General features: G+C 46.1%; 1 protein-coding gene across 1 annotated transcript in view; it reads left to right on the top strand.

The window, feature by feature from the left end:
• Positions 1–5,185: 5,185 nt before the first annotated feature.
• PNPLA2 (patatin like domain 2, triacylglycerol lipase) overlaps positions 5,186–25,160 on the top strand; it is a 59,466-nt gene continuing 39,491 nt past the window's right edge. Inside the window, exon 1 of the mRNA XM_086957756.1 lies at positions 5,186–5,965. Within this exon, the coding sequence (XP_086813882.1) occupies positions 5,779–5,965 (187 nt within the window). The 5' untranslated portion in view covers positions 5,186–5,778. The remainder of the gene's footprint in view (positions 5,966–25,160) is intronic.

Raw genomic sequence — 25,160 nt, 5'->3', positions numbered from 1 at the left:
TGTCTGATGTGTTTGTATATCCTAAGTGTCACCATGTATCGCTGTTGCGTTAATGTATGTAAACTCCTTTAACAGATGTTGGATTCATGCAATAAGTATAATAAAGTTTGCACATACGTCTTCACAATAGTTTTTAGGTCTCGCCTGTTGCCGATGCGCATGCGCATCGAGCAAAGCGAGACTATTGCGAGTTATCCACACTTTATCTGCACTGCAAGGAATCGTGGCGATTCCTTGCAGTGCCCGTGACTTTCAAGGTCAATGCGCATGCGCATTAAGCTTATGCGCATGCGCATTGACCTTAAAAGTCACGGGCGCGTGCACGTCCGTCTTTGTTTACCCCTCCGCCCCCTCCCGCCGTGTCGCATTTCTCCTCCCCCTCCCCTCTCTTCGTTCCGTCGTGTCGCACCTCTCCCCTCTCCGCCCCCTCCCCTGCCCGCCCCCTCCCGCCGTGTCGCATTTCTCCTCCCCCTCCCCTCTCTTCCTTCCGTCCTGCCGTGTCGCACCTCGCCTGCACGTTTTCGGCAAGGAACTTTGCCAGCGCAGCTTTCCCACACAATTCAACCCGACGGTCAAGTAAGTAAAACATGATTTTCAGGAAAGCGTGCCTTCCCTTCCGTCCTCTTAAAAGTGCAGCAGATGAGGCTTTGCCTAACGGGAAAGGTTTTTCTTGTTTCAAAAGAATCCCGTTTATGATGTGAGTGCTGAAGTGCGTCAGTCATTTAAAACCCTTAATGGACTCCATTCGTGCTGCGTCACATCATGCGGAAGATGCACGTGCAACAGATGTTTGTTCCTAGTTCCGTCACCAGTAGAATAAGCGCCTTATTACATCATGCAGACAATGCGCAAATACCTCATGCTGCTGCTGAGCCGCATCCTGCATTAATTCATGGACGCGACAGTGCTGGGTGACGTCTCACTCTTGACTTCATGTAATCATGCCCATATGGACTCACACATGTCATAGGATGTACTTACACTGAAGGATCACACTGCGTCACAGCACTCAGCAGAAGGCATGCATTCGTCATGGTGCTGCGTCACGTGCCGTAGTGTGAGACTTGTATACACAGCGTTATCATTGCGCATTGTACAGTAAGGACTACTGTATTCCTTCTAATACATGGTCACACACACGATCACCCTCCCCTTAATTCTCTTATAAACAGGATCAGTTTGTCCATGACTCCGTGAGGAACCAGGGTCGCTTGTAGAACCCGCTTCCAGCTTGTGGGCTTGCTTAATGTCGCATGTCTCTGGGCCCTAGCTAGGCCTTCTGTTGATGTAACTTCTCTCTTGTGCCACCCCGGTTCTTACTCGTTCACCATGTGTTAGGCATGTTTCTCTCCAGCGTAAACAGGGCCAGGATTGGCCAGCCACTGAATAGGGAGGTCCAGTCATGTTTCAAGCATATTCCTTATGAATATGCATGAGGCCGATTCGCAGACAGTTCATTCCATTAGAGGTTATTTGCTGGTTTATTGGTCATTCTGAACACTCCAGAGGATTTTACAATTCCTTGTGCACATCTTCTCTTGATGTTGACACCTTGCTAAACAGCTTACAGGCCCGGGCGTACATTTGGTAATTTATTGCATTATCGAATTTGTATTATTAGTTCAATTTGTGTTATTTTTATTTGGCAATTACAGTGACCAATTAAGATAACTCGACAGTAAAGATTTGTAATAGAAAAGCCCCGAACTTGAAATATATTGTCCTGTCAGGGGTAAGATGGCAACCGTGTCCCATTGGGAGATGTAGGTGGGAGGTCTGCGGTTTTGGCTACTTGAAGCACTTCACTTGTAGTGCAAAGCTTGTATTTCCTTTTTATTTTTCCTTTCTACTTACTCCTACGCACCCTCAACCCCTCACCTACCCTCACCCTCAACCCCTCACCCTCACCCTCACTCACCCTCAACACCTCACTCGCCCTCACCCTCACTCACCCTCAACACCTCAACCCCTCACCCTCACCCACCCTCACTCACCCTCACCCACCCTCACTCACCCTCACTCTCACTCACCCCCTCACCCTCACCCACCCTCAACCCCTCACCCTAACTCACTCACCCTAACTCACACTCACCCTAAATCACACTCACCCTCACTCACCCTCACTCACCCTCACTCTCACTCACCCTCACTCACCCTCACTCTGACTCACCCTCAACCCCTCACTCACCCTCACCCTCACTCACCCTCACTCTCACTCACCCTCACTCACCCTCAAACCCCTCACCCAGTGCAATAGGTCTCGGAGCATTTGAGTTAGAGCTTTTACAATTGTTTATGGCTTTTTTTATTTGTAATTCTTTAGCATTGGCTACAGGAAACAAAAATGCTAAAGATTTACAAAAAAACCCATAAACAATTCTAAAAGCACTAACTCTAATGCTGCGAGACCTATTGCATTTCTAATGCTTGTTTGGTGTCTGACGTCCTGTTGCTTTCGACAGCAACATGAAATAAAGTACCCTTCTGGAAGTAAGCTTGAGGCAAAATTACTTATAGGAGTAAACTTCAATAAAATTAAAATGTTTGCAGGGGGCTTACTGACACTGGCTTGATGATTTAGGTGCCATAAATATGGAGTGTTGTTATCATCAGGTGGTGAGGCATCCTCGTGTGAGTGCCTGGGCTCTAAAAGGTTAGCCAACGCTGCACTGCTAGATTTTTCAGCACCCTGTGCACAACTTTCTATTAACACTGGTGCCCTTTACTGCCCATAAGGTTGAGCAGCACCTAGGAAAGTGGGCAGCCTTTGCTTCCCCCATCTACCGTAGGCTTACAGGGTATGTATTTTAATTGACTGTAGTCTGTTAGCCTTTGAATACCTGAACAAGCATTGGCATAGCCAATAGATCTCGACTTTGGGACCTTATACGTGTTTAGCCAGAGATAGAGAGAGAGAGTGAGTGTGTGAGAGAGAGAGAAAGAACAAGAGTGTGTATGTGTGTGCGTGTGTGTAAGAGAGAGAGAGCGATAGAAGAAACGAGAGAGAGGAGGGGTGGAAGAGGGGAATAGATAGCGCGTGATAGGAACAGAATGACCACAGGAGGGATGAAAAGAAATAGAGGATGAGTGCCTGGATGATGGCTAGACAAAGAAAGAGAGATGACAGAAGACTAGATACAGAGATAAAAAAGGAGCAGCAAAGAGACAAGGGGAAATGGTGAGAGGAAGAGTATAAAGAGATAAACAGGCGCAGAGAAAGGGTGACGGAGGAAGTGCTAAACGGAGATAAATTAATTTTTAGAGATTTTTGGTTTGAAATGTGTAGTAAGCCTGTGACTCCAAAGTTGAGTCACCCAAAAACCTTAAATTTGCTAAACACAGTTTAATAATATTTCCCCACCGTAAAAATGATTTGGCATGGGCACTGGATGAGTTTGTGGTTGTCGGTGATGAAGAGTCCCAAGTTCTAGAATTTTTTTTCAGGAGGGGGTCCTCACCCCTGGAAAGTTTGACAGGGGGGTCTCGGCATCCAAAAGTTTGAAGACCTCTGCTCTAGGTTGAGGCTCATATGCTAGTATTCCAACAATACCTATGAGAATCTAAATGGAAAATCTGAAATAAATATCAGAGATGTAACAATCTGGATAGAACTAAGTGCTGGATAAGAAAAACCTCGCTGAACAAGACTCGGCCCACCTGCCGTGTTTACAAAGAGCTTCGCATGTGTCAAACGGCCAGATGAGTCACTGTCAGCCATCGAAAGGCGGAAACAGTACTGATATATCCTGTCACAAAAATAATAAGTGCGGTCTGAAACTGACACATGATCCAATGTTAACCCTGACCCGTTACCAAAGTGAGTACGTGATGAATCTCACCTGTCAGGTAGGACGATCGAAAAAAGCAAAACGAAGATAGTTCGAAAAAATGCCCCCTCTCAATATGAAAAAAGACAATAACAATGTGTGACAATTACGTACTAAAAAAAAGAATGGCGGGTGATGCACTAATAAATCTGTGCGAGCTAGTTCAAACGTATGATAAAACGGATGGAAAAGTCCTCAAATCTCACATTCTGATGCTAGATACGCTAGCATGTGACGTCAAATGAGTTGAACAAATAAAAATGAATTCAGGGGTGCTGTGCCACACAAAGAGTTCAAAAGGGCAGAGGCAGGGGGGCGAGTGGCCTCTGACGTCACCTCATGCTGTGACTTTCGGATCATTGGCGGCTCAATGACAGGTAACTGGAGAGGCGCCAGGTCACAGCATAAGGTGACGTCAGAGGCCACTCGCCCCCCTGCCACTGCCCTTTTGAACTCTCTCAGCACTGATGGCCTGCCAATCTCCCTCTCAGGAGGTAGAGGGGAAATTAGTTTGACCCCTCGTCTTCCCCACCCTTGTTCCCTGTGTCCCCCCCACTCCAAAATCTGGGGGGATATGTCCCCCGCGTCCCCCACAGTTCCTACGCCCATGCGGTTACCCACCTATATGGTGCTTTTTTTTACACAGAAATATGAAAAAAACGAATCTAACATATCTGTGAATTAAATTATAGGGCACTGCGTAACCATTCTAATGGTAGCTCGTTCTCTCTGCAAGTCCGAATTAACAATAAAACCATAAACGAAACACGCCGTATTATGGATGCATACAACTCTCTACAGCAGGCGCATTGACCTGTTACATATGATATTGGGTCGCGGTGGTGGTTTAACAAGTTTTGTTGTTTGCTGCCTCGAACGGCGCACTTCTACTTTTCCTACCCAAATTCCTTGTGTCCTCGTTGCGTGTCAACCGTATTTTTCACATGGGCGAGTTAAAGTAGTTTCGTGATGAAACGTGTGCATTATCTGATCTATATTGAGAGTGACAGCTATGGGTCTCAATTTCTATAGTAGCTATCTATCAAGTTCTAATAATTTTCGTACCAGAACACAGCTGCAAAGAGGCCTGAGAGGTGCTACCCTTTGCTAATATTCTATTAAGGGGAGCTGGGTTGGGAGTCAGGGCTGGGTGGGATCGCGCGCGGCCCCTCCTTTGGTTTCTGACACACAGCGCCGCGCCGCGCCGCGCGCTCTCCCCGGGAGGATGTTGACAAGCTACGCTCCCTGCGGCCCTTCGTGGCTCCGCCCTATGACGCAGTTTGGAGGTGTAGTCCAAAGCAGCGCTGCCATTGGTCCGCCGAAGAGCTTATCAACTCTCAATCTCCCCCTTCAGCACCAGAGAAAGGATTGGGGGTAAACGGTCTGAGGAAGCCTGGGTTAAGGGGGGCCTCTTGCACCTCACAGAACATCTGACCCAGCCCAGGAGAGCGCCCCCGAACAACACCCACAGCACAGGCCGACAGAGGGCGAGGAGGCGGAGAAAGAGGAAGGAAGGGCAGGGTGCTGCAGGAATTTCAATATCTCTCTCAGCAATAAAACTCCCTGGTCGAGCAGGGGCGGGAGAATCCGACAGTACACGAGAGGAGCCGACCAGGACAGCTTTGGAAGCAAGTGCCATTTATGAGGCTACCTCAGCACGTGAAGTCAGAAAGGAAACACAGCGCCAAGAAACCCACCGCTGACTTAAGAAGAGCTGGTCATTTTTCTCCAAGACCAGCTGATCTGTTTCATTTGAGAGACTGGTCGATTTCACTCCGCTTATTCTTAGTCAAGGCTGCAGGTGCCGAGCCTGTGATCAGCGCACACTAGACATTCCCTGATCCTGCTGACTCTTGCTTCCTGCTTCACAGATAAATAATTGTGTATTCGGCCTCACAGATTGGGTCCTCCTCACCGAGCGACACTGCGATTCTCTTGTGAGTGTGGGGAGATGTTCCCGCTTGACTCAACCTGGAACATTTCCTTCGCCGGCTGCGGCTTCCTGGGCATTTACCACATAGGGGTAGCAAGCTGCCTGCAAGAGCATGCCCCCTTCCTGGTGGGCAATGCCAAGAACATCTACGGGGCATCGGCCGGCGCACTGACCGCCACCGCCCTTGTCAGCGGAGCCTGCCTGGGTAAGCTTAACTTTACTCAATGTGTCTTTTAACTTTCTGTCGTGACTTTACATTATTATACATGACGCATGAATGCAGTTTCTATGCGCGGTTCCCTAGGGGGACCATATAACAGGTGTCACTATTGTCCAGTCTGATGATACGTGCACAACACGAATTTTACTACCAATAAAATAGTAAGTACATTTTATATAGAATTTCACAATGCACTTCAACCATTTTTAAGTGTAAATATTAGCGGTTACTATTGTAGGTTTAATAGAACTTAATGGTTCTGTGCGTACTCTTTGAGCCCTAATTTCTATAATCGTGAGTTTTCATATAGTGTTGCACCGCGCACTGCTGCCGGTTCTAAGAACTCTAAATAACAGGTCTGTGATCTAGTGGTACTTAAGGGTTGTAGGTGTATTTCACGAACTCTACCTTCCATAATATTAATGAGTCGTTTGCATATAGTGCTGACCATCGCACTTCTGCCATTTCAGCGCTGACAATAACAGGTGTAACTATTACTTGTTTTAATGATACTTTATGGACATAGACGCACTCCCAGAGCCACACGTTACTGAAAGCGTAGTTCCTGAGACGAGTGCCTTGGAAACTGTTCTCCTGAGTTTCCATTCACCACAGCAGAATGCTTTTTTTGATGTGCCAGCTGAACTTTTTTTGTGTTGGTGGTTGCGGGATGTGGAACAGGGACTTGTTTCCTATCACCAGACCCTGGCTCATTATTAGAGATGGAAAGGCAGCAGAAGAAGAGGAATGAGTTAGAGAAAGATAGGAAAACAGTGACAGAGCGTTGAGAGGTGGGAAAAAGGGGTAGGAGGTGGAATCAAGGCAGCCAACCTTGGGTTTCTCCAATAGTGAGAGCCTCCGAAGAATTTTGCTCCCCTGTACATCTATCTATCTATCTATCTATCTATCTATCTATCTATCTATCTATCTATCTATCTATCTATCTATCTATCTATCTATCTATCTATCTATCTATCTATCTATCTATCTATCTTCAAATTTGGCACTAGCTATTTATATTGTGAGGGGCAGTAATGGCAGCGTCTGGCTGTGTATATCAGAGTGCACTTAATATGTTTATGGGGTACTGTTAACTTGGAACTAAGCTTTATTAAATTCAGCTTGTTATATACCTGACTCAAGAACTTCTTTATGTACAACAGGTACCTGAAGGGTTGAGGAGGTTTTGGGGTTTTATGTTCGGGTATTTAGAGGTGTATGGCTGAATAACCTAATTATATGTGTTTTGAGGTGCATGGTGGGTTGCAGGTGCGCAAATTGACTTGAACTTTGGGGAGAGGGGGCTAGTAGTTCAAGCCATGGTAGTTGGGCTACCACTTCACACAATCAAGGCGGAGGCATCCTTAGAGCCAGAATGAGAACACAGATTAGCAAAGCCAACAGGTTTGCCTTTCATGTGCTAACACATGCCTAAAGCATTTTTACATGACTGTTTTTTCTTTAAAGTCCGATCCAGTGCTTAATTTGAGTCGGTAGTTTGCAGTGCTCAACACTGGCACTTATTTGTCAACGCCGGCACTGTGACAGCCTGCCACATGGTGGCGCTCTTTGTGTAATTTGGAGATGAGCAGAACAACAGTTATTTATTAGTTCAGTATACATTAAAAAGGACTAATGCATGCCTCCCAAGTCAATCTCAGCGCTTTGGGGGCCTGGAATAGTTACACCTGTGCGAATGTGATGGTTAATAGTTGTGATGTTACTGACTACACTGGTGGGGGAAGTGGGTAGTGCAAGCCGCAGGGGCCTCCTGACGAAGGCCCTGGCACTTATGCCAGATCTATTGGCTTTTGCCATGCTTTCCCCTGAGACATGTAGCATTGCTGGAGTTCAAGAGTGCCCACCAGAGCTGCGAGCATCAGATGTCTGCAAGATGGTACCAGGTGAGCCCAGTGTCCAGTCTTCATGTCTGACACACAGAAATGAAAACACTGAATCCTTTTTGGAAAGGTGTATTTTCTTACTATAAGCAACATGAGGCACTTAATAAACAATTACTTCCAAGGAACAAGATTTTCTGGAAGGATCTCCCAATGAGCACACGAATGTGTTCCCACAGACAAAGAGAACTAGATTTATATGAATCCCATTAATGATATGGATCATGTTCTGGGATGAATACATTTATGAGGCTTATATCTGCCTGTCACAAAATGAGGATGAGTCACCAAGGTGCATTCTCAAAGTGGAATAAATAAAACATTCCGTAGCAGCAGAAGACGCCAAACTTGTCTTTTCAAAGAAAATTAAATGTCTTCGATGCAGCTATTTACCTGGGCCAAGTACCCGTGAAGATACAAGCTAAAGCTATGAACAACGTGGGGGGCTGTTGCCCTTTTAGCTTAATGGGTGATGCGGGTTTGGTGGGTTGTCGTAGAGGAGTACATCAGGGTAGTCTCAAAGATGCCAAGTAGTTCCATGGCATCAATGACACTTCAGTTTGTCTTGGCATCCTAGCCAACAGTACTTTCTAGACAACATTTCTGTATCTTTCAGAGCAGTTTAATAAGCTGGGATGGTGCGGCCTTTTCACTCTGACTGGTGAACGCTGAGTGTGTGTAACCAGTACAGTTTCATCTGCATGTATAAAACCGTTTGGCGACTTGACCAGTCTAGTCCTAGCAAGATGCTGCTACTTTCTTGGTGCTATATATTTTTGGATTTGTGGCACAGAAGTTGTGGGCCAGTCTTTAATGAAGAGTGTCAAGACTTGCCAGATGCCCCTGTGCACGTCCCACCCAAAATGCTGCCCATCTTGTGACTTGTTCCACTCTGGCAAGGGTCTGTTTTCCAGACTCGCTCGTCCATTACGGAAGTAGGTACTCTTCATTCTGGATTCTCCATTGTTTGGGTCGTTCATGGGGGGGGGGGGGCTTTGACCAGTGCTTGACAATATATGGGCCCCATAAGATGGAAGCCTGTAATGATAAGTGCCACCGCTGTGCGCCCTGTCGGATCCTCATCTCTCCGTTCAGTCTGTTGTTAATCATTCTGTCGTACTCTGACCCATTGTGTAAGTCCTTCACTTTCGTGGTAATTTTTCCAACCTGCTGTTGCAGGTATTTTTAGGTCTGGCAGAGAGTGATTCAGTAGTGTCACAAGAGTGTTTACAACAGAGAAAGGTCAGCCAACCCCACCTCAACAATTGGTTGTTTTAAGCATCGTTAAGATTTTGATCAGTCCACAAGCATCAGCTATTGGCTGAAGGCAACTATCTTTCACTTTTATTTTGTATGTAGATTTACACACATCCTGGCATGCGGCGGAAATCTTACAAGCAATAATCAGCATGCATGCTGTAAAAAATAGAAATCAAGACGAAAGCGTTATCCCGCAGGTGCGAGAGTTCTTGAACTCCTTTCTTGGCCCATATTCTCGTTATAGGGTGTCTGTTCAGGAGCTTTGTGCCCTCTTTCCTCCCAAGAGAACATCCAGATGCAATGTCTTTTATTGAGCGTGGCCTCAATAAAGGGGCAAAACCTGCTCCCTGAAGAAAAGACCTCCCCCGGAGCGAGAGCATGTCCTTTTGTCCGCCTCCTGGTCTTGCTGGAGAATTTATAAATACGTGGCACATGAATGTCCTGTGAATCGCTGTTGTGGGACAAGCATTCTTTACATAAACACATGGGTGAAGAGCAAATACATAGAGCCCCAATGGCAAGTCAAGAATTAGCTCCTGTGAAATATACGAAGATGCTGTGCCATCTCTTCGAGTCCTGCGTAGGTGGATAACACTTAATGTTTTGGCTCTTACCTTTATCTTTTCGGTGGTGTGTGTTCTAAGGAACCTTTTCGGTTTGCGAGCACTGAAAGCTATATCACATAACCTATCCATTGTTGTTAGCTCCACGCTTTCTAGGGTGTTTTTTGGCGGGGCGCCCACAACCATCATCCAACCCATTATTGAAGCCCTAGAAATGGGTGCTACAGTCAGGTTGAACATGGAGTCCTCTGATGTACACATGTTTATCCACCCCTTTAGATGAAACACACTGGTGTATTACGCAAGACCATCTGTATTGCCCACTAGATCAGAGGGTTTAGTGGTGCCACCTAAGACAATTCACTTTGTGGCAGTATTGATAGGCTATCTGATGGCATCAAGGGCTTAGCAATCAATGCTGTAATTGGAAAACATTTACTTAATGAGCCCATAAATTGGGGATCAAGGTGTGGCAGAGGAAAAGGGGTGGTGTCACCATCAGTGGAGCTTGAAAATCAGTCTGACAGGCAATTTATACATTTTTTTAAAAACAATGTATGGAATGAAATTGCCAACAGGGAGACATGGGACATTCAATCTGTTCTGGTTTACTTAATTGGTCTCGAAAAAGCTGCATTTTAAAATATCTTACAGGGTTAAGACACCTGCTGCAGAGATCTTTTTGTGGCCATCAATTGGTGGAGCAAATGGGTGGAGCTTCTATGCCATTCCTCAATACAGCATGCCTCGCAGAGCAGGGCATGTGCTGCCCAGGCTCAACCTAAAAACTAGTGAGCTATAGATGCAAAATGTAATTACATTGTGGTGCTCCCCAAGAAGACTGGTGGAATGCAGGTACAGAATGCTTCAAATGTTGCCTCTACATTCAAAGCCTGGTGTACTGATCCTCTTCAGTGCAGACTGGTGTTGGAGTACTGTGATTGGCTGCTGTAGTACATAATTAATTGGGCACTTTAAAATAGGGACCTTTGTTAACAAACATTCACATTTAAAGTATAATAAAATATAGGCTTTCTTATTATTATTTGTTATAATTATAAATCATATTTATTGGTGTCAGGAATACAATGTTCACAAAAGTATACTAAGAAAAGTATAAAACTGTTGAAAGTTCTGATAGGGCAAAAATGTGAGGGCTTTACTTTCTTCCTAAGCTTCTCTACGCACGCACAGGAGTCCTTCATTGTTCCGTCACCCTGCAGAGCTAAAAGCTTATCACGAGGCAGGCACCGAGTGGGTCTCGGATACATTCAGACGAGGGGCCTATGACACACTGGTTGTCTCTGCCCGCCTGTCTCCTTGTCTGTCCTCGGCGCAAGGAAGCCGCCTCCGCGATGGACTGGATGGAAGAGGGGAGGTCAAGGGTAGGCTGACCTGAATACCCCCGGCCATCGCGCCTGCGGGTTTAGAAGTGACGCGCAACTGACCCTGTGCTCATCCGTTTTGTAAAGGTTACATTTTCGAACAAATATATTGTATCAAAAGGCCTTTCGAGCATCTCTTTGGCGAAAAACACGACATCCGGGCACAGCAAATGCCCGTCCGGGCACTCTCTCAAAGAGCAACTCTTGGAAGCACGCCTCACTTCCGGTACAGTCGGTATATTGTTGAAAATGCTTGGCACCATGCCTAAAGGCTGCAATACCTACAGAAGCTGGCTAGCTTTGTACATTACCTACCGACTAGGAATCTTTGTTTGAGGAATAGTCAGTTCAGCAACAGAGAACATCAAACACTTGGGCAGGGTCCTTAAGTACGGCACAGGCCCAAATATGAGCTCCGTTGGTCATTCAGAGAGCAGCTGATTAAATTGAAGACCATTTTGAATCCAGCTATTCAAGCAACCCTTTCGTGGTTGAGTCGTACTCGGTAATGTAGCGGCTGCCCTAACCCTAGTCTCGCCCCTTCCCTCCCCCATTGCTCTGTTCTGTGCAGTTAAGGTGCATGGGCCAAACACCTTCCATGGGCCTGTATGTGCTTAATTTCTTTATAAATGGCTTCCACTGGGAAACAAAATACCAGATGTTGAGGCGGACTGGCAAGTTTGAGACTTTAAATGAAATGTAGTCTGTCTGTTTTAAGATTTGGAACAATCTGGGTATTGTGAGTAGACCATCACCTCTCCTCCTTGTTGAACTTAATGTCTCTGCGTTATGTTCGCCCATTGGACTTCCCCATCAGGCTTGTCTGCATGTCTTCCATGTCCCTGTGGAGGGATTCTGTGCCAGAGCACTGTCAACGCATATATTCCTCTGAGCATGGCACCGCTACTCAGCTTGTCCATACATTCTATATATTATTACATAATCCGGGTCGTTCTGCTTGGCCTACTTGGTGCATTTCAACCCCTCCCTATCCCCAACTTTCTGAAGTAAACCGTGTAGAATCGCTGTGATAATAAATCACGGACCGGGCCTGTTAAATCGCATTCTGAAATTCATGTTCTTTTGACATATATATTATTGCGTGAATGGTTTTCTGCTTGCTAACTACCTCCTTTCATGTGGTTGGACAAGACACTGAAAAGTTTTTTCTTCCTTTCGCCTTCACGTCCGGTACATGGCTCTCATCTGCAGGTCCGGCTTCTCCTCTCTTTAAGTTAGCTGTGCCAGTGTACGCATAGGCCTCCTTTCCTCCAGCTGAACATGAGTTCCCTGCTTTACTCCACATTGGCACCTCGCCAGAAATAGTCTTCGCAAACAAATGGTCAAATATGGTTGTCAAATTGATGAGAATCGGTGTATTGAATGTTGTTAATCTAACCGTGATCTTTTTTCCTTTGAAAACATGTGACATAAATAATGAATGCCACAGCGCATTAGGACTGAGCACGTATGACTCAAGTGTTTATAGAACAGTCTTCACTCTGGAAACAAACATTTTCTGTAGTCAGGCAGTCTTCCTCATCGTTCTTACTGTGTGCAAATATTGAAGGACAATAAACTGCAGGCCTCATATAAATGGATTCTAGAGATTAGAAAAGGGCAGGCCTGAGACCGTTATGCACAAGTGTGTTTATGTTGGGGAAAGTCGACCAGACCGAGGGTATGTAAATTGCAATGAGTTTTTGCATGACTGCTGGACAACAAGGTGTAGAGTGCTAGTGGTAGTGTTGTATGTTATATACAATTATAGATAAAGTGAATAAAACGTAGAATATAAACCGTGTAATATATGTTCTCCTGACTCCCAACATGTGGGTGGAGCCAAATCCACTCTCTTGGTGATTCACATATAATTGTCTGGGGACAGCTGTACTGTTAAACCAGACCATAACCAGTATTGGCAATGGTAAGTAATTTACCATCACCCACACAGACTTATATTTACCTAGGATAGAGTGAAGACCAACCCTGGCCACGGGTCAGTTGGAAAAGACAGGAGGAACCCCAAGGACTTCAATGCCAGTAGGCGAGCAGGTGCAGCTCATAGACAATCTGGACAGGATACCCCAGAATTTGGACCAGGACCGGTTCACCAAAGGTTAAGACCAACACCCGCAGCTTCGGTTGCAACGCCTGCGCTACTCCCTCTCTGCAAGGAATCTGCCAGAACCCCAATTGGGTTATAACTTTGATCGACAAAGTGCTTCGCCAGCGCTTTCACTTCCCAAAACCCCGATTGGGTTCTCGAACCTCCCAACTGAGTGATCGCAGCTCTCTGCTTTCAGTCACCTATTGAGTGCGTTGGGTCAGTGACAGGTCAGCTATTCGGACAAGTCTGACAATTTCTCTAGCTAAACCTACGCTAGTTATACTGTTTTTCAGGTCGGTGTACCACCCCCAATGTTGCAAGTGTAAGGATCCCCAATTTTGATTGGACAAAGGAGGAGGACAGGTCATCCCACCACCTAAATTTTAGACTTTCTCAGACTCTTTATGTAAATTCCGTTAACGCCCATTGAAATCCAGGTTCTCATGACATATGCTTTCGGTTAACAATAGTGAATATAACATTGAATACTATTGTAACAACTTCTAGTACAGTTCAGCTCCTTCTTGCTAGGTCGCAGGTCGGGTTCCCAGGCGCATCTTGGCTGTGGCTGCCATCTGGCTGGGTTCCAATACTGCAGAGTTCACTTTTCCTCCACAAGGCGACTTGCGCAGAAGGGACTTCCAAAATGAAGTAGTAAGCACCTCCCAGACCCAAAGATTACGATTCATGAAAAGTAAAGGAAACAGTTTTAGAACACAGAATAAAATGAATACACTGTATACCATGAATCTCTATACTACAGCCATTACTTCAATATAAATTATAGTATTAGTATTAAGCAGAACGAACAGCTTAGCGAAGGCAGCAATGCAAGCTTCTCGCATCTGAGAACACAGAACAGCCATTTTAGCACTAGTGCGCAGAAGCAACAGTTTCCCTCCAAAGCTGCGAGTACGTCATGTCACGTGGGTATGACAGACGTAATTGCAGTAGAAATTCCCGCGTACCAGCAGCCATTTTATATGCAAGCGTATTAGAATTAGAAAACACATAAGCAAGCTTCTCTCGGACACCCAAATGGTATAAGAATATGGGACAAATTTGTAAGACAAACAGGTTGGTTATACAGTTAGGATTATTCGAGGTTCATGAGTACGAGCAAGTCGCTTCATATGCGAATCCTTGCTCCATCACTTGCTTTCTGGCGGGACCGAAAAGTCCTCTGTAAAGTAATGGACATGTACCCCCGCCCTGAGTGCCCCAACTTTACTGATGTCTGGATCCCTAATTCTGATTTTGGTTGTCCTAGGTAAACACTGATCATGCGTGTGCGACATGACATAGGCCTGTCTCAAGAATTCCGTTCTTGTTGGACGGGGAAGGGTGCCCAAAGTGCTTACCTCGAAGTGGTGGATGGCTACTGCCTTTTACCAGGATAAAAGCAGCACGAGTGCGGTGGTGGCAGCGTATCATGTAGTGACCAGTAGGAGTGACAGTCGCGGCTGGCATGTCTTGTGGGCAGGGTGTAGTCGTGCGATGGGCGGGGGGAGTCGCGCGATGGAGGTGTTTAATTTAATTAATAATAACTCCATTGTAAAGTGCTCTGGTCTCTTCCAGCACCAGGTAAAATTAGAAACTAGTAATTTCTTAGAAAACGGGTACCTGTAGTAGTGTGTTCATCATAGGAAAATCAAAACTGCAAGTACCAGAGTGTGCAGAAGGAAATGAAACTTGCTAACCCGTTTCTGTCTGATCTGCAGGCCTCTCTTCTGTTTGTCCTCTGAGGCCTTGCTTGGCCTGGCCTCTACCCTAGGTATAATGGTCAACCTAGGCCTGCCTCTAATCTGTTTTTTCTTGCCATCTTTGATCGTTGAGATTGAGGCAGTCACGGAAGCCTGAGCTTTTATGTTCTTCCAGATAAGATAGCCATGGCTACCGAGTAACACCCCGGCAGGTGCCCCCTGGCTCTGAACTTCGCTGGAGCCTCAGGAATGCTGCAGAGCGGGAAGGCCTGAACTTTGTTCCAGATCGGGCTGCAGGGCCCTCAGTAATGTGTTTTTCTAAGGGTTGAGTTCTTAGAAATGGGGAAGTCCTGAACACCCATCAGAGGCGTGGTGTGTTAGTGTGCATAGTCCCCTCTTGCAAATCAAATCACTTCTTTAACAGATTATTCCTTGAGCTGCACCCTTCACTTTTTGGGGGGAAATCCTGGGCTTTCGTTTAACAAGCAATTGAACTGTAGAAGTCGATTAAACTTAACCAATTATACTGAGTTATTAGGTTCCCTGTGACATAAGACATCTAGGAGCCTGAACATTTCTACCCAGCTGTATTCCTAGACAAATGATGTTCCTACACATCGCAGCCTTCTTTAGGACCCTTTTTTACCCTCCTCCCCCACACCTGCGGCTTTTATTAGGTCCACAACTCACAAGTGTCCCTCATGGCTTCTTCATCAAGTACTTCATCACTGGCTCGCAGCGCTTTACATGGTGGCAAACTACGGGGTCTACATTATGGACAGTGCTGGCTGAATCTGTCATATGCGACTTTCGACTACTTGGCATCTCAAATTGAAGTAGTGTGGCTCACTGGTTAGAGGCGGCAGACCCGAGAGCAGAGGACGGCCCGGGACCAGGGTTCGATTCCCGACGCGGCAGGTTTCTGGACCAGGGTCAGCGGACTCGATAATTCTCTCGCCTCAGTGCCCACTCTGATCAGCGATCACACTCGGCAACTCTGGGCACTAGCTTGCCTCATCTTCACTAACGGCCCCACCAGACCGCCGGGGATGCCTGGTCTCACCCTGGAGATACCCATTAAGGGACCATCTCTCAGGGAAGCCAGGAAGGGTTTCGCAGCGGTCGAAGCGCGGAGGTACCGCTTCGGGAGTGATTCCAGCGCTATATAAGCACACAATTAATTAATTAACATGTGCTGTCCTTAGCACACATAACCCCGGTACTGTCTAAAGCCTCAACTACTACTCCATTTGTGTAAGGTGCATAGAAGCCAAAACAGACAACGGTGTGAGATGAATGTTTCATTAACTGGACAATTGTTCATGTTTTTTCAAAACAGAAAAACAAAAGAGAACAGCAGTAAAAAAATGGCAGAAATGCATTAAAGGCCTAACATCATTTGAAAAAGGCCCCCCTCTTCTTTTCATTTTCTTCACACAGTTTACCCTCTGGCCAGCAGTGATAATTCTGCCTGAGGTGGGACTCCAGAAGAGGACATGGCTCTGAGTTGGGTGGCCAAGTGGCACTTGGTAAATCCAGCCCTGCCTATGGCCAGGCCCTACTACCAAGATAAAACGTGAAATCCTTTGATAAGGACTGCAGGAGTATGGTGTATGGTGATATTTTCTACTGGAATCATAGGCAGACGCTATTAAAGATAGGGCCAATGTTGCAGTGACTGTGCCATGGGCCCTAACATGAACAGGCAAAAGAACTCCAGCCAACCCATGGCTTTGTAGTAAAAGACCGCATAATTGGGGTACAGTGGGTCACAGCTCTGGCACCTGGTACCACTACATGATAGCTAGCTAGACACAAACAAGGGGTAGGACAGTCATTCACATTGCTCATCTACATGTGATGAGGTTGTAAGGAGTGTCCTCTGACATTGAGATGCTGGTTCCACACCAACTTCCCATTGCAATGCATTGTACTGGGAATGTTTTGGGGAGCGGGAGCATAAAACCTTTCACTCTGTATCAAAATGAAGGTCAACCTGCTTAGTTGCCAAGTGGTTCCATGGTGTGCGTACCTGCAGTGCTCAATTTGTGCCGGTGGGTTCATGTGCTCAGCATTGGCACTTTATTCTCAACACCGGCTCTAATGAAAGTCTACATGGTGGTTCTATCAAATTATGAGATGAGCGGACAGGCTGTGTTTAATAATGTGTGTATATATATTAAAAATTGATCAAATCTGCCACCAAAGCATTCTTATACCTTTGTGTGGCCTGGAGATCTAAGGATTGTCACACCTGTAGACGTGAGATTGTTATTAGTTATGTTGGCACTGTCATTGAATGAATGAATGAATGTTGGATTTGGGTTCTCTGGTCTGGGCAAGGAGTGGTGCAAGCTGCAGGGGGCTCCCGAGAGAGGCACTGGCATTTAAAAAAACAAAACAAATTAAGCACCAGTGCGTAGATCCATTCGGCCAGTCCTAGTTTTTTACCCAACAGCATTTGGATGTCCAAACGCTTACTAGTGTTTAACGCAAAAAGTTAACCAGGCCCTAGCCTGCAGCCGACGTGGAAAAGGCCCGAGTAACAAGATAACGGTGCCGGCTATGGCAGGCTGTGCTTGAAGCGAATGTGTAGCTAGCATATAGCTGTTCATTGTTTGTTTATGTGGTCTATCATTTTAATTCGTTACCTCGACCATAGGCAGGGAGTCGGGTGCGCCCCTCAGGCGTGAGGTCTCCAGTGTGCGCTTTGAAGAACATGTGCCGCGAAGACTGTCTCCGCCGAGGGTACTGGCGGTCAATGAACCCAAGTCCCCTCCCCTCCTCCGGGCCGGAGGTGTGCAGTGCACACACGGCTCGGAGGCACTTTAAGCAAACAAGCCGAAGGCCCCTGTAGATGAAACGCCCGCATGCGCACTCAGCAAGCGCACACCTCTGCAGGGCCCCTGCCCGCTCCAGAAATAAAGGGCATATATATTCATTCAACCGTACGTCTTAACCGAGGCCGTATCGATACCCTCAACGGGTGGCAGACTGTTCTAAGTCTCTAATCTTTTTATTAAATGTGTCGTTTTGCGACCTTTGCACATAGCTCCGAAAGGTCACCGAAATGTCATAACTAGACGTCAAGTGGCAACACCTCATTTATGTGGACTTCATGTCAGTCTCGTTCCTTCAGACAAAAGCACTAAGATTTTTGAGATTGAATGGAACACAAAAAAAATTGCAAGTCCTCAGTTTCGTGGTGCTGTTGAATTAAAGGCCACAATTTAAGTCACCCTCACGCGTGTATGTGTCTGTGAGGTAAGATCAAATACCCAGATCTATACCTGCATTCACCAACAAAATGCACCCACAGCCTGCAAATGTGTTGTATTGAGAGATTCCAAGGTGCCCCTGTGAGGCGCGCACATTCTGCCAGCCTGGACCTTTAAGTCGCATCACTTTGTATTCGGTACTTGTACCTTTACCTCCTCACTAGAAATGCAGTCAGGCTCGTACCGCGATGCTATGCGATGCAGATTATGCGAACCGAAAACCAGGGCTGGCAGATTACTTCTACCCTAGCAACTTCATGGCTATTTGTACCACGGCTTCAATGGAAGCTCAGAACTGAAAGCGCCAAGCATGAGTTTGCTGTTTTAAACAAGGATGAGATGGTGTGCAGAATCGCATCTGCTGTGCAATTTAGGAGTTGCCCTGGGGTGCAGTTCGTTATTTATTTATTTTTATTGTTAGAACCAGCTCCATAACATTGCACATCAGCCAGCATCGGAAGTTCATTGGCAAATGTAAATAGAATCAATCATAAAATCCCATTACCCAAATTGGCAGTTTGTTATTGTTATACCAAACCCTGTCCCTTTGAACAAATGAAATGCTGACTTCCTTCGTTTGGCGCTGCTGTTTGTCCTGAATATTTTCAGTGTTTCTGCAGCAACATTTGCCGTGCTGCACACGCCAGGAGATCTTGCACCGCTGCACCTGACGCTATAATGCCAGCCTTCATGTGCCTCGCCGTGGGTGAGGGGACCTTTCCCTGCTGCGGCTGGTTGGTACTGTCTGTCGTTGTTAAATACAGTACGCAAGGTCCCCCCTGGTTTGTGTGTCGGGGGGCGCGCAGCACTGCGGCTGCATGTACAGCAGCGGGGGTGTCCTTCTGCCGCTGAAGGTCGAGTTCTTTCCATAAGTCAAGGGACGGCTCCAAAGAACAGGGGGGGGGGGGGTGACAGAGTCGTCACGAGGCGGCTCCCCCTCCCAACGCGATTGTTTACAGTACACCGTGTACGGAAAGCCAACTCGGACATTTCCCGGGAGCCAAGCATGGGCAGCGCGGTGCCTTTGTCTGCATCAATGGCTCGTGGGCCGCTGGAACACCCTGTGGACGCCAGGCATGAATCTATTATTTTTGGGGCATGGACAGATATGGAATGTGCAAGGCTCCTCTAATTAGCATTCAAAGTGGCATATTCTGTGATGATTGCTCCTCGGTCGACGAGCCTGTCCTGAAGCTGCTTGGTGCAGGCCCTTCCTGGGCTGCAGCCCCTCCCTTGCCGTAAAGGGCTGATGACGTGAGAGTTGCTTTTCATCTAAGAGAGCTAAACTGCAAGGGCTACTAGCTAGGAGAGCTATCTGGGTCTGATGGATTAGTTGACTAATGCTTCCACTGTAGGGGCCTGTGTTCAACCACATGGTCGTAGGTTCTAATTCCGTCGAGTCCACTCAGCCTTTCATCCTGCTGTGGTCGATAAAATGAGTACCATTGAGTTGGGAAACAATAAACTTCTGTTGTTCAGGCCAAGATACCCTTCTGGGTGTGCTTTACCAATACACGTTACGTCAAGCACATGTTATGTAGAATGGGTGTCCGGTGGTGCCTCTGAATGGGCGAGACACTTTTTTTTCCTCTTAATTGGATTGGCAAGGAGCACCAGAGGACTTCTGTGAATGGCTGTATCGCCATGTTGGTGGGGTGAGGGAGGGTCCCTGGGCAGCTGCCCATGCCAAGCCAGTCCTGTGGCAAGGGACAGAGAAAGGGCGCCAGAAGGAGCACATTTTCCAACCATAGTGTGGACATGGGAACTAGGCCAATAGAGGGAAGGGCATGGGCGGACAGTGGGAGTGGACGTACAGAGAAAGAGATTTTACAATCCAAGCTGTATGCTTGTGCACAGTAAACTGATGTCTGCAGGATTCAACCCCACGGTATCATTAAACTACACTTTCTTGTGCTAATTAATAGAGTCTATTCCTTACTACTACGCCTAACACTAAAACGTTCTACTTTTTCCCAAAAAAGGTTACTCACAATTTTAATAAACTGTGAACGAGAAACAGGAGTACAAATACAATGATTGAATATTGGTTACATCGAGCCCCTAGCTCTTCTGTGGTCTGGCGTCTGTATGAGTTGATTTGTAATGCCGGAGTAGAGTGTGTTGCTGTAGTCTAGAATATGGTCACTCACAGTGGGCTGACACTTTGCTCTTTGCTGTAGTGAGTAGAAGTAAAATGTCAACGACAGAGCAGTGGCTTTCACGTGCATTCTATATATAATTTTAATGAAAGCAAAATGTCTTTGTGAGCGCCTAGCCTAAAAACCCTTGTAGGGGGTTTTGCTCTGCTGTTTCTGTGTCGCACCACTTGCATCTAATCCTAATCTTCCGAGCCATCTTTGTATGGATACCCTGGCCTGCTGCTTGTGTTTTGCCCCTATGGTTGATCTCCAGGGGGAGGTGGGGAATGCTAGGTTTTGCAGCTGTCTACCAAAGTTGCTCAGTGTGATGAGCAAGGCTTGTATTTCACTTGCAGTGTGTGTCTCGGCATCTCTCTGTTCCAGTGTATCTGTCCCTAGGGTTGATGTGTATCTCAAAGCAAAATATTGGTCATATTTCCATGTTTTTTTATTTGAGAATGGCCATGGGTTGGTACATAATTTGCATTAAATACTATGCAGTTGTGTTTGACAATACTCTTTTGTTTCTTGGTCATTTAATAATTGTTTAGGAATCGTTTAGACCGGTCTAAAATATACCTTATCTGATTTTTCCTTGCGTTTGCTTTTAAATGTTTATATGCCGAAAAGGAAAAACCACGGCCTCTGCTGGCCACACGTAATTAGCATCCTTTTCACAGTTCGATTGTAGGCGCTGTAGTGGGGGGGGGGGGGGGGGGGGGGGTCTGAGTACAGCTGGAGAAGGGAGCAGGAGTCTGGTACGGTGACCTTGTTGAACCCTTCACTGGTACCAGCGCTGCAGGGCCTCGTGAACCCCCTCCAATTTAGCAGCTTAAGTGGGGGGTAACTACTAAAAGTTTTATAGTTTACATTGGCCTCTGTGGGGCTGTAGACAAAAGCCAGGCATGACTAAAAAAGTGGAGGCTGTGCGACACGTGCAACAAAAGAGAGGACATTAAATTATACAAAGAAAAAAGTAATAAAGTGAACAAAAAATGTGTTTTAGACAGGCAAGTAAGAAAAATAAACCTGAGAAAAGAATTGCGGCAGGTGGAAACTGGACAGGAGAAACAGTAGAAGTCAGAAGGTGAAAGTAATAAAAGTTGCAAAGAAGGAAAGAACTAGCAAAGTGAAAGGAATGGTGGTCGAAAAGGAAGAATGAGAGCAAGGATGGATGGCTGAAAGGATGGATAGAAGAGAGAAGCGATCAGTTTGTCTATGGATGGATGGTGGAATAGGCGAAGATGGACACGAGTGAAAGTATGAATGGCTGGAAGTGTAAAAGGATGATAGCTCTACATGCGAAGTGAATGGTTCAGCGATGGATGGACGAAAAGATGGATGGACGGTTATGTAACATGATTGATCAATATGTGAATGGGTGGATGTAATTTCAGTAGCTGTTTAAAATAGTGAAACTGTGGATGGAAAGTTGAAAGGATGATGGCTGGCAGGATGGATGGACAGATGAGCGGATGTGAGTGTGAAAGGAAGTATCATGTGAAGGGCCAGGCTCACTTTGTGTGTTTGTTCGGTTTCATTAGAGGTTTGGTTCAAAGTGGGGGTTACTTTAATTTTCTGGTTAATCTTGCTCACCAATAATGAAGAAAATAACTGTGCGCCCAAAACACGTGGTGCAGGGTCCAGTGTCATGTTTCCCTAGCCTATTGTTTGTGAATTCCCGTTGGTGCATTCATTGCCCAAGGGCCTGTGTATTCAGTGCCTCGGTAATAGTGTGTTCTCCCTTGCCTCTTGTTTGTGTAGTCTGTGAGTGTGCTAGCGCTAGCAGTCTCCGTTTACTTATTCTCCAAATGTCAGTGTATTGTGTAAGTGTGCATCTGTCTCATTACTAGAGTGTTCACCCTCCCATTTTCTGCTACTTTTCTCTCAGAATACAAGCATGGCCAGTGAGGACTGTATCTGTCCAGTGGCGATACACAAATTGATGAACCCGCCCCCCCCTCCAGAATGTAGGGGAGGGGGTACACTGCAGAGGGCACTCCCCAAATTTACAGACTTTCATAGGCCTTAGGCTGACCAGCCCCCACCACCCGCCCTGCAGGGTCCTCGTTACTGTGTACTGGCATCGGTTAGGAGCTGTCCCCTCCATTGCGGGTCTGCAGGGCTTCTGTTAGGTTGTCGGAGGCAGCAGTTTGCAGTGCTCAGTGTACAACAGCGTTGCGGCCTCCTTCTTGTACATGAACACGGAAATCGTTGGACATTCCGCAGTGTGATGTTAAAACCAGGTTAGGACAGCCTGGTGATATCCTGCACAGAAAGGTCCGTCTGGGGCAGACGGGCACAGAAGTTCGGGGACATTGACGTTTGTCACGTTTCCATGTCGTAGCTCAGTGAGTGTTGAGCCTGTGCAGCAGAGGGCGAGTCGAATCTCGGAGAGGCAGCTCACCCTTTTATCATTGAGAGGTCGATAATAGTTGAGTTGCTTTTCTAATAATACCTATCACTTAAATTCGAAAAGAGAATTAGGTTTGCAGAGTGTGCCCTGCTCCCTAGCAAGTGCCATTGCTGCATAATTAATGTCCATATTCCTCTTGAATATTTTCCGTTTACACGTCGGACTTCCATTGATTACAGCGAGAGAAAAAGCTACATTTTTCACTGTATCTGATGGGTTGGCCTATATTTTTGTTCAACTTACAATTTATCTTTTTCGTTTATTTTCAGCCCTTTGGGTTTGTCTTTATAACACGAGGCTCACTGTGACATCTCCTTTTAGAGATAGAAGAAAGAACAGCAGCCTTGCCTTAGACGCATTTTCCATAATCTTTGATTGACCTAGAAAAGGAGGAAGTAACCTTTCATTTACTTTTTTATAATTTAGGGTTGGAGTTTAGGTTTCTCACCACAATAAACTAGCATCTGGTGTTTTATTAGTTAGCGGTCTTGCCAGAATGATACCGTCTTCACACAATGCAGCGTACCCAGGCATTTTTTAAACTGGTACATTTTATGTGATTGTGTTTGCCTCGCAGAACCTGCGGTAACAGGTATTTCGCATGCACATTGGTAGTGCCTGGGACTCCATATTTGCTGTGCAATGTAAACAAATACAGGCGAATGCAATACTTGATAGCATACATAATGAAAATATAATATATTATTTTGAAAAAAGTCAAAACATCCAATCCTTCGAAAACCACAAAGTAAGAAAAACACACAATCCATTGTATTATATTTTCCATCCATTTGTTCATGATCGAACTTGAGCTTAAGCAGTACTTAATTTAAGCCAGTGGTTTTAGCTGGGGCCACGAGGACTCGTTTTTGTAGACCTCATCAGACATTGACCCGGAGCAAGCAAGAGAAAAACACAAAACCCTGCAGCTTGGCGCCCCCTTTAATTGACGTATTTTGGCCTCAGTACAGTTGGGATGCAGGCAGCTGCCCAGAGGCCCGGTAAGGGAAGATACGGTATGCTGGGCACGTTGCGGCCTGGCGCGGCGCCAGGTGCTTCTCAAGAAACATGGGTTCCAGGAATTGTTTGCACAGCCAGTCCGATATCTGCGCTCGCGCGGCCCCAGCCGAAGAAAACAGCAAAAGCAATCAGTGCCAGTTGCACGCGAGAGAGGAGCGTGTAGGTAGGGGTGGTGACCGAAGGTGCCCTCCAAGGTGGACTGGCAAGGTTGGCAACTTGACCGCGGACTTCTTACTTAGACTATTTACTTCAATGATGGGCTTTTTGCCAAACCGTTCAGGTTTCGTAGCACTGGAAGTACCGCTGCACAATTCAGTCTGACCTCGGAAATGCGAAGGCCGAATCTGCAGTACATGATAATAACGGCATCTTGCTTGCATTTAACAGAACCCCACGCACGGAGACGACATGTGAAATGAATGGGAAGTTCTATTAGTCATGACAATTCTACTGGTTTTCTCGACGCTCGTTGAGTTATGTAGCCCAATAGTTTTCATTTTACACTTTCAGTTTCTCACACATTTAATACAAGAACAATAGCGATAAAAACATAAAAATCCCAGTTCCAAAACAAGACCAAAAACTTGAAGGGGAGTGTGTGAATGGGAAGAGCGGGAATTAGTGTTACAAAGAGAAGCAAGTCTTTTTTTTTGGGAGAACGTTTTTTATTTCCTCTTCAGAAAAGAGTTCTGAGAGGTTGTAAGGGGAGAAAGTATGTCCTTTCGTCTGCATGTCTTGCAAATAGGGGGTCATAAGGGACTTTAATTACGCAAAGTCTCACAAAGATCCTGATTATTGGCCTACTGGTAGCTTGGGAGAGTACCTAATGTCCTAAGTCTAGGCAACCTGCGTGAGCTTCCATGCTCCAGAACCCAATCCTGCATGCTAAAGCATTTCCAGAAATCCTATTTTGTTCTTTTTTTAACATTGGGCCCCACACCTCCCCTTATGGATTCTCTTGAAATGCCCACCCTTTGTGCTTGTAAACAGCTGCAAGGCTAGGTGTTTCTCCGTTATTTCTTCTAGGCTCCCCTTGTTCACGTGCGAAGAGCAAGGAGTGGTACCCGGGGCTCAGCAAGTTCCACTTCCTTTTTATGCACAGCAAGGTAGTGATGCAAGAAACCCCTTTAGCTGCTTCCCCATTTCCTATGCTTCCTTAACTCTTTGCGTGCCAGGCCCTTGCAATGTTACGAAATAGATTACACGCAGCTACCTGTAGGATCCAAGCGTACCAGCAACACTGGCTAAGGGCTTGAGAAACACACATGAAAATGTGCACGCCTGAACACTATCAAAGTTTTAGAATGTTTTCTCGAAGACCCTCTTAGACACACATGGACCCTCTTAAACGGAATTATACTCAGAGTGAAAGCCTGGTCACTTCGCGAGAAGTTATGAAAGGCAGC

This window comes from Lissotriton vulgaris, chromosome 2_1, assembly GCF_964263255.1.
Source record: "Lissotriton vulgaris chromosome 2_1, aLisVul1.2, whole genome shotgun sequence".
NCBI lineage: Eukaryota > Metazoa > Chordata > Amphibia > Caudata > Salamandridae > Lissotriton > Lissotriton vulgaris.
The sequence above is the reverse complement of the archived record's forward strand: the minus strand, read 5'-3'. Positions and strand labels throughout refer to the sequence as shown.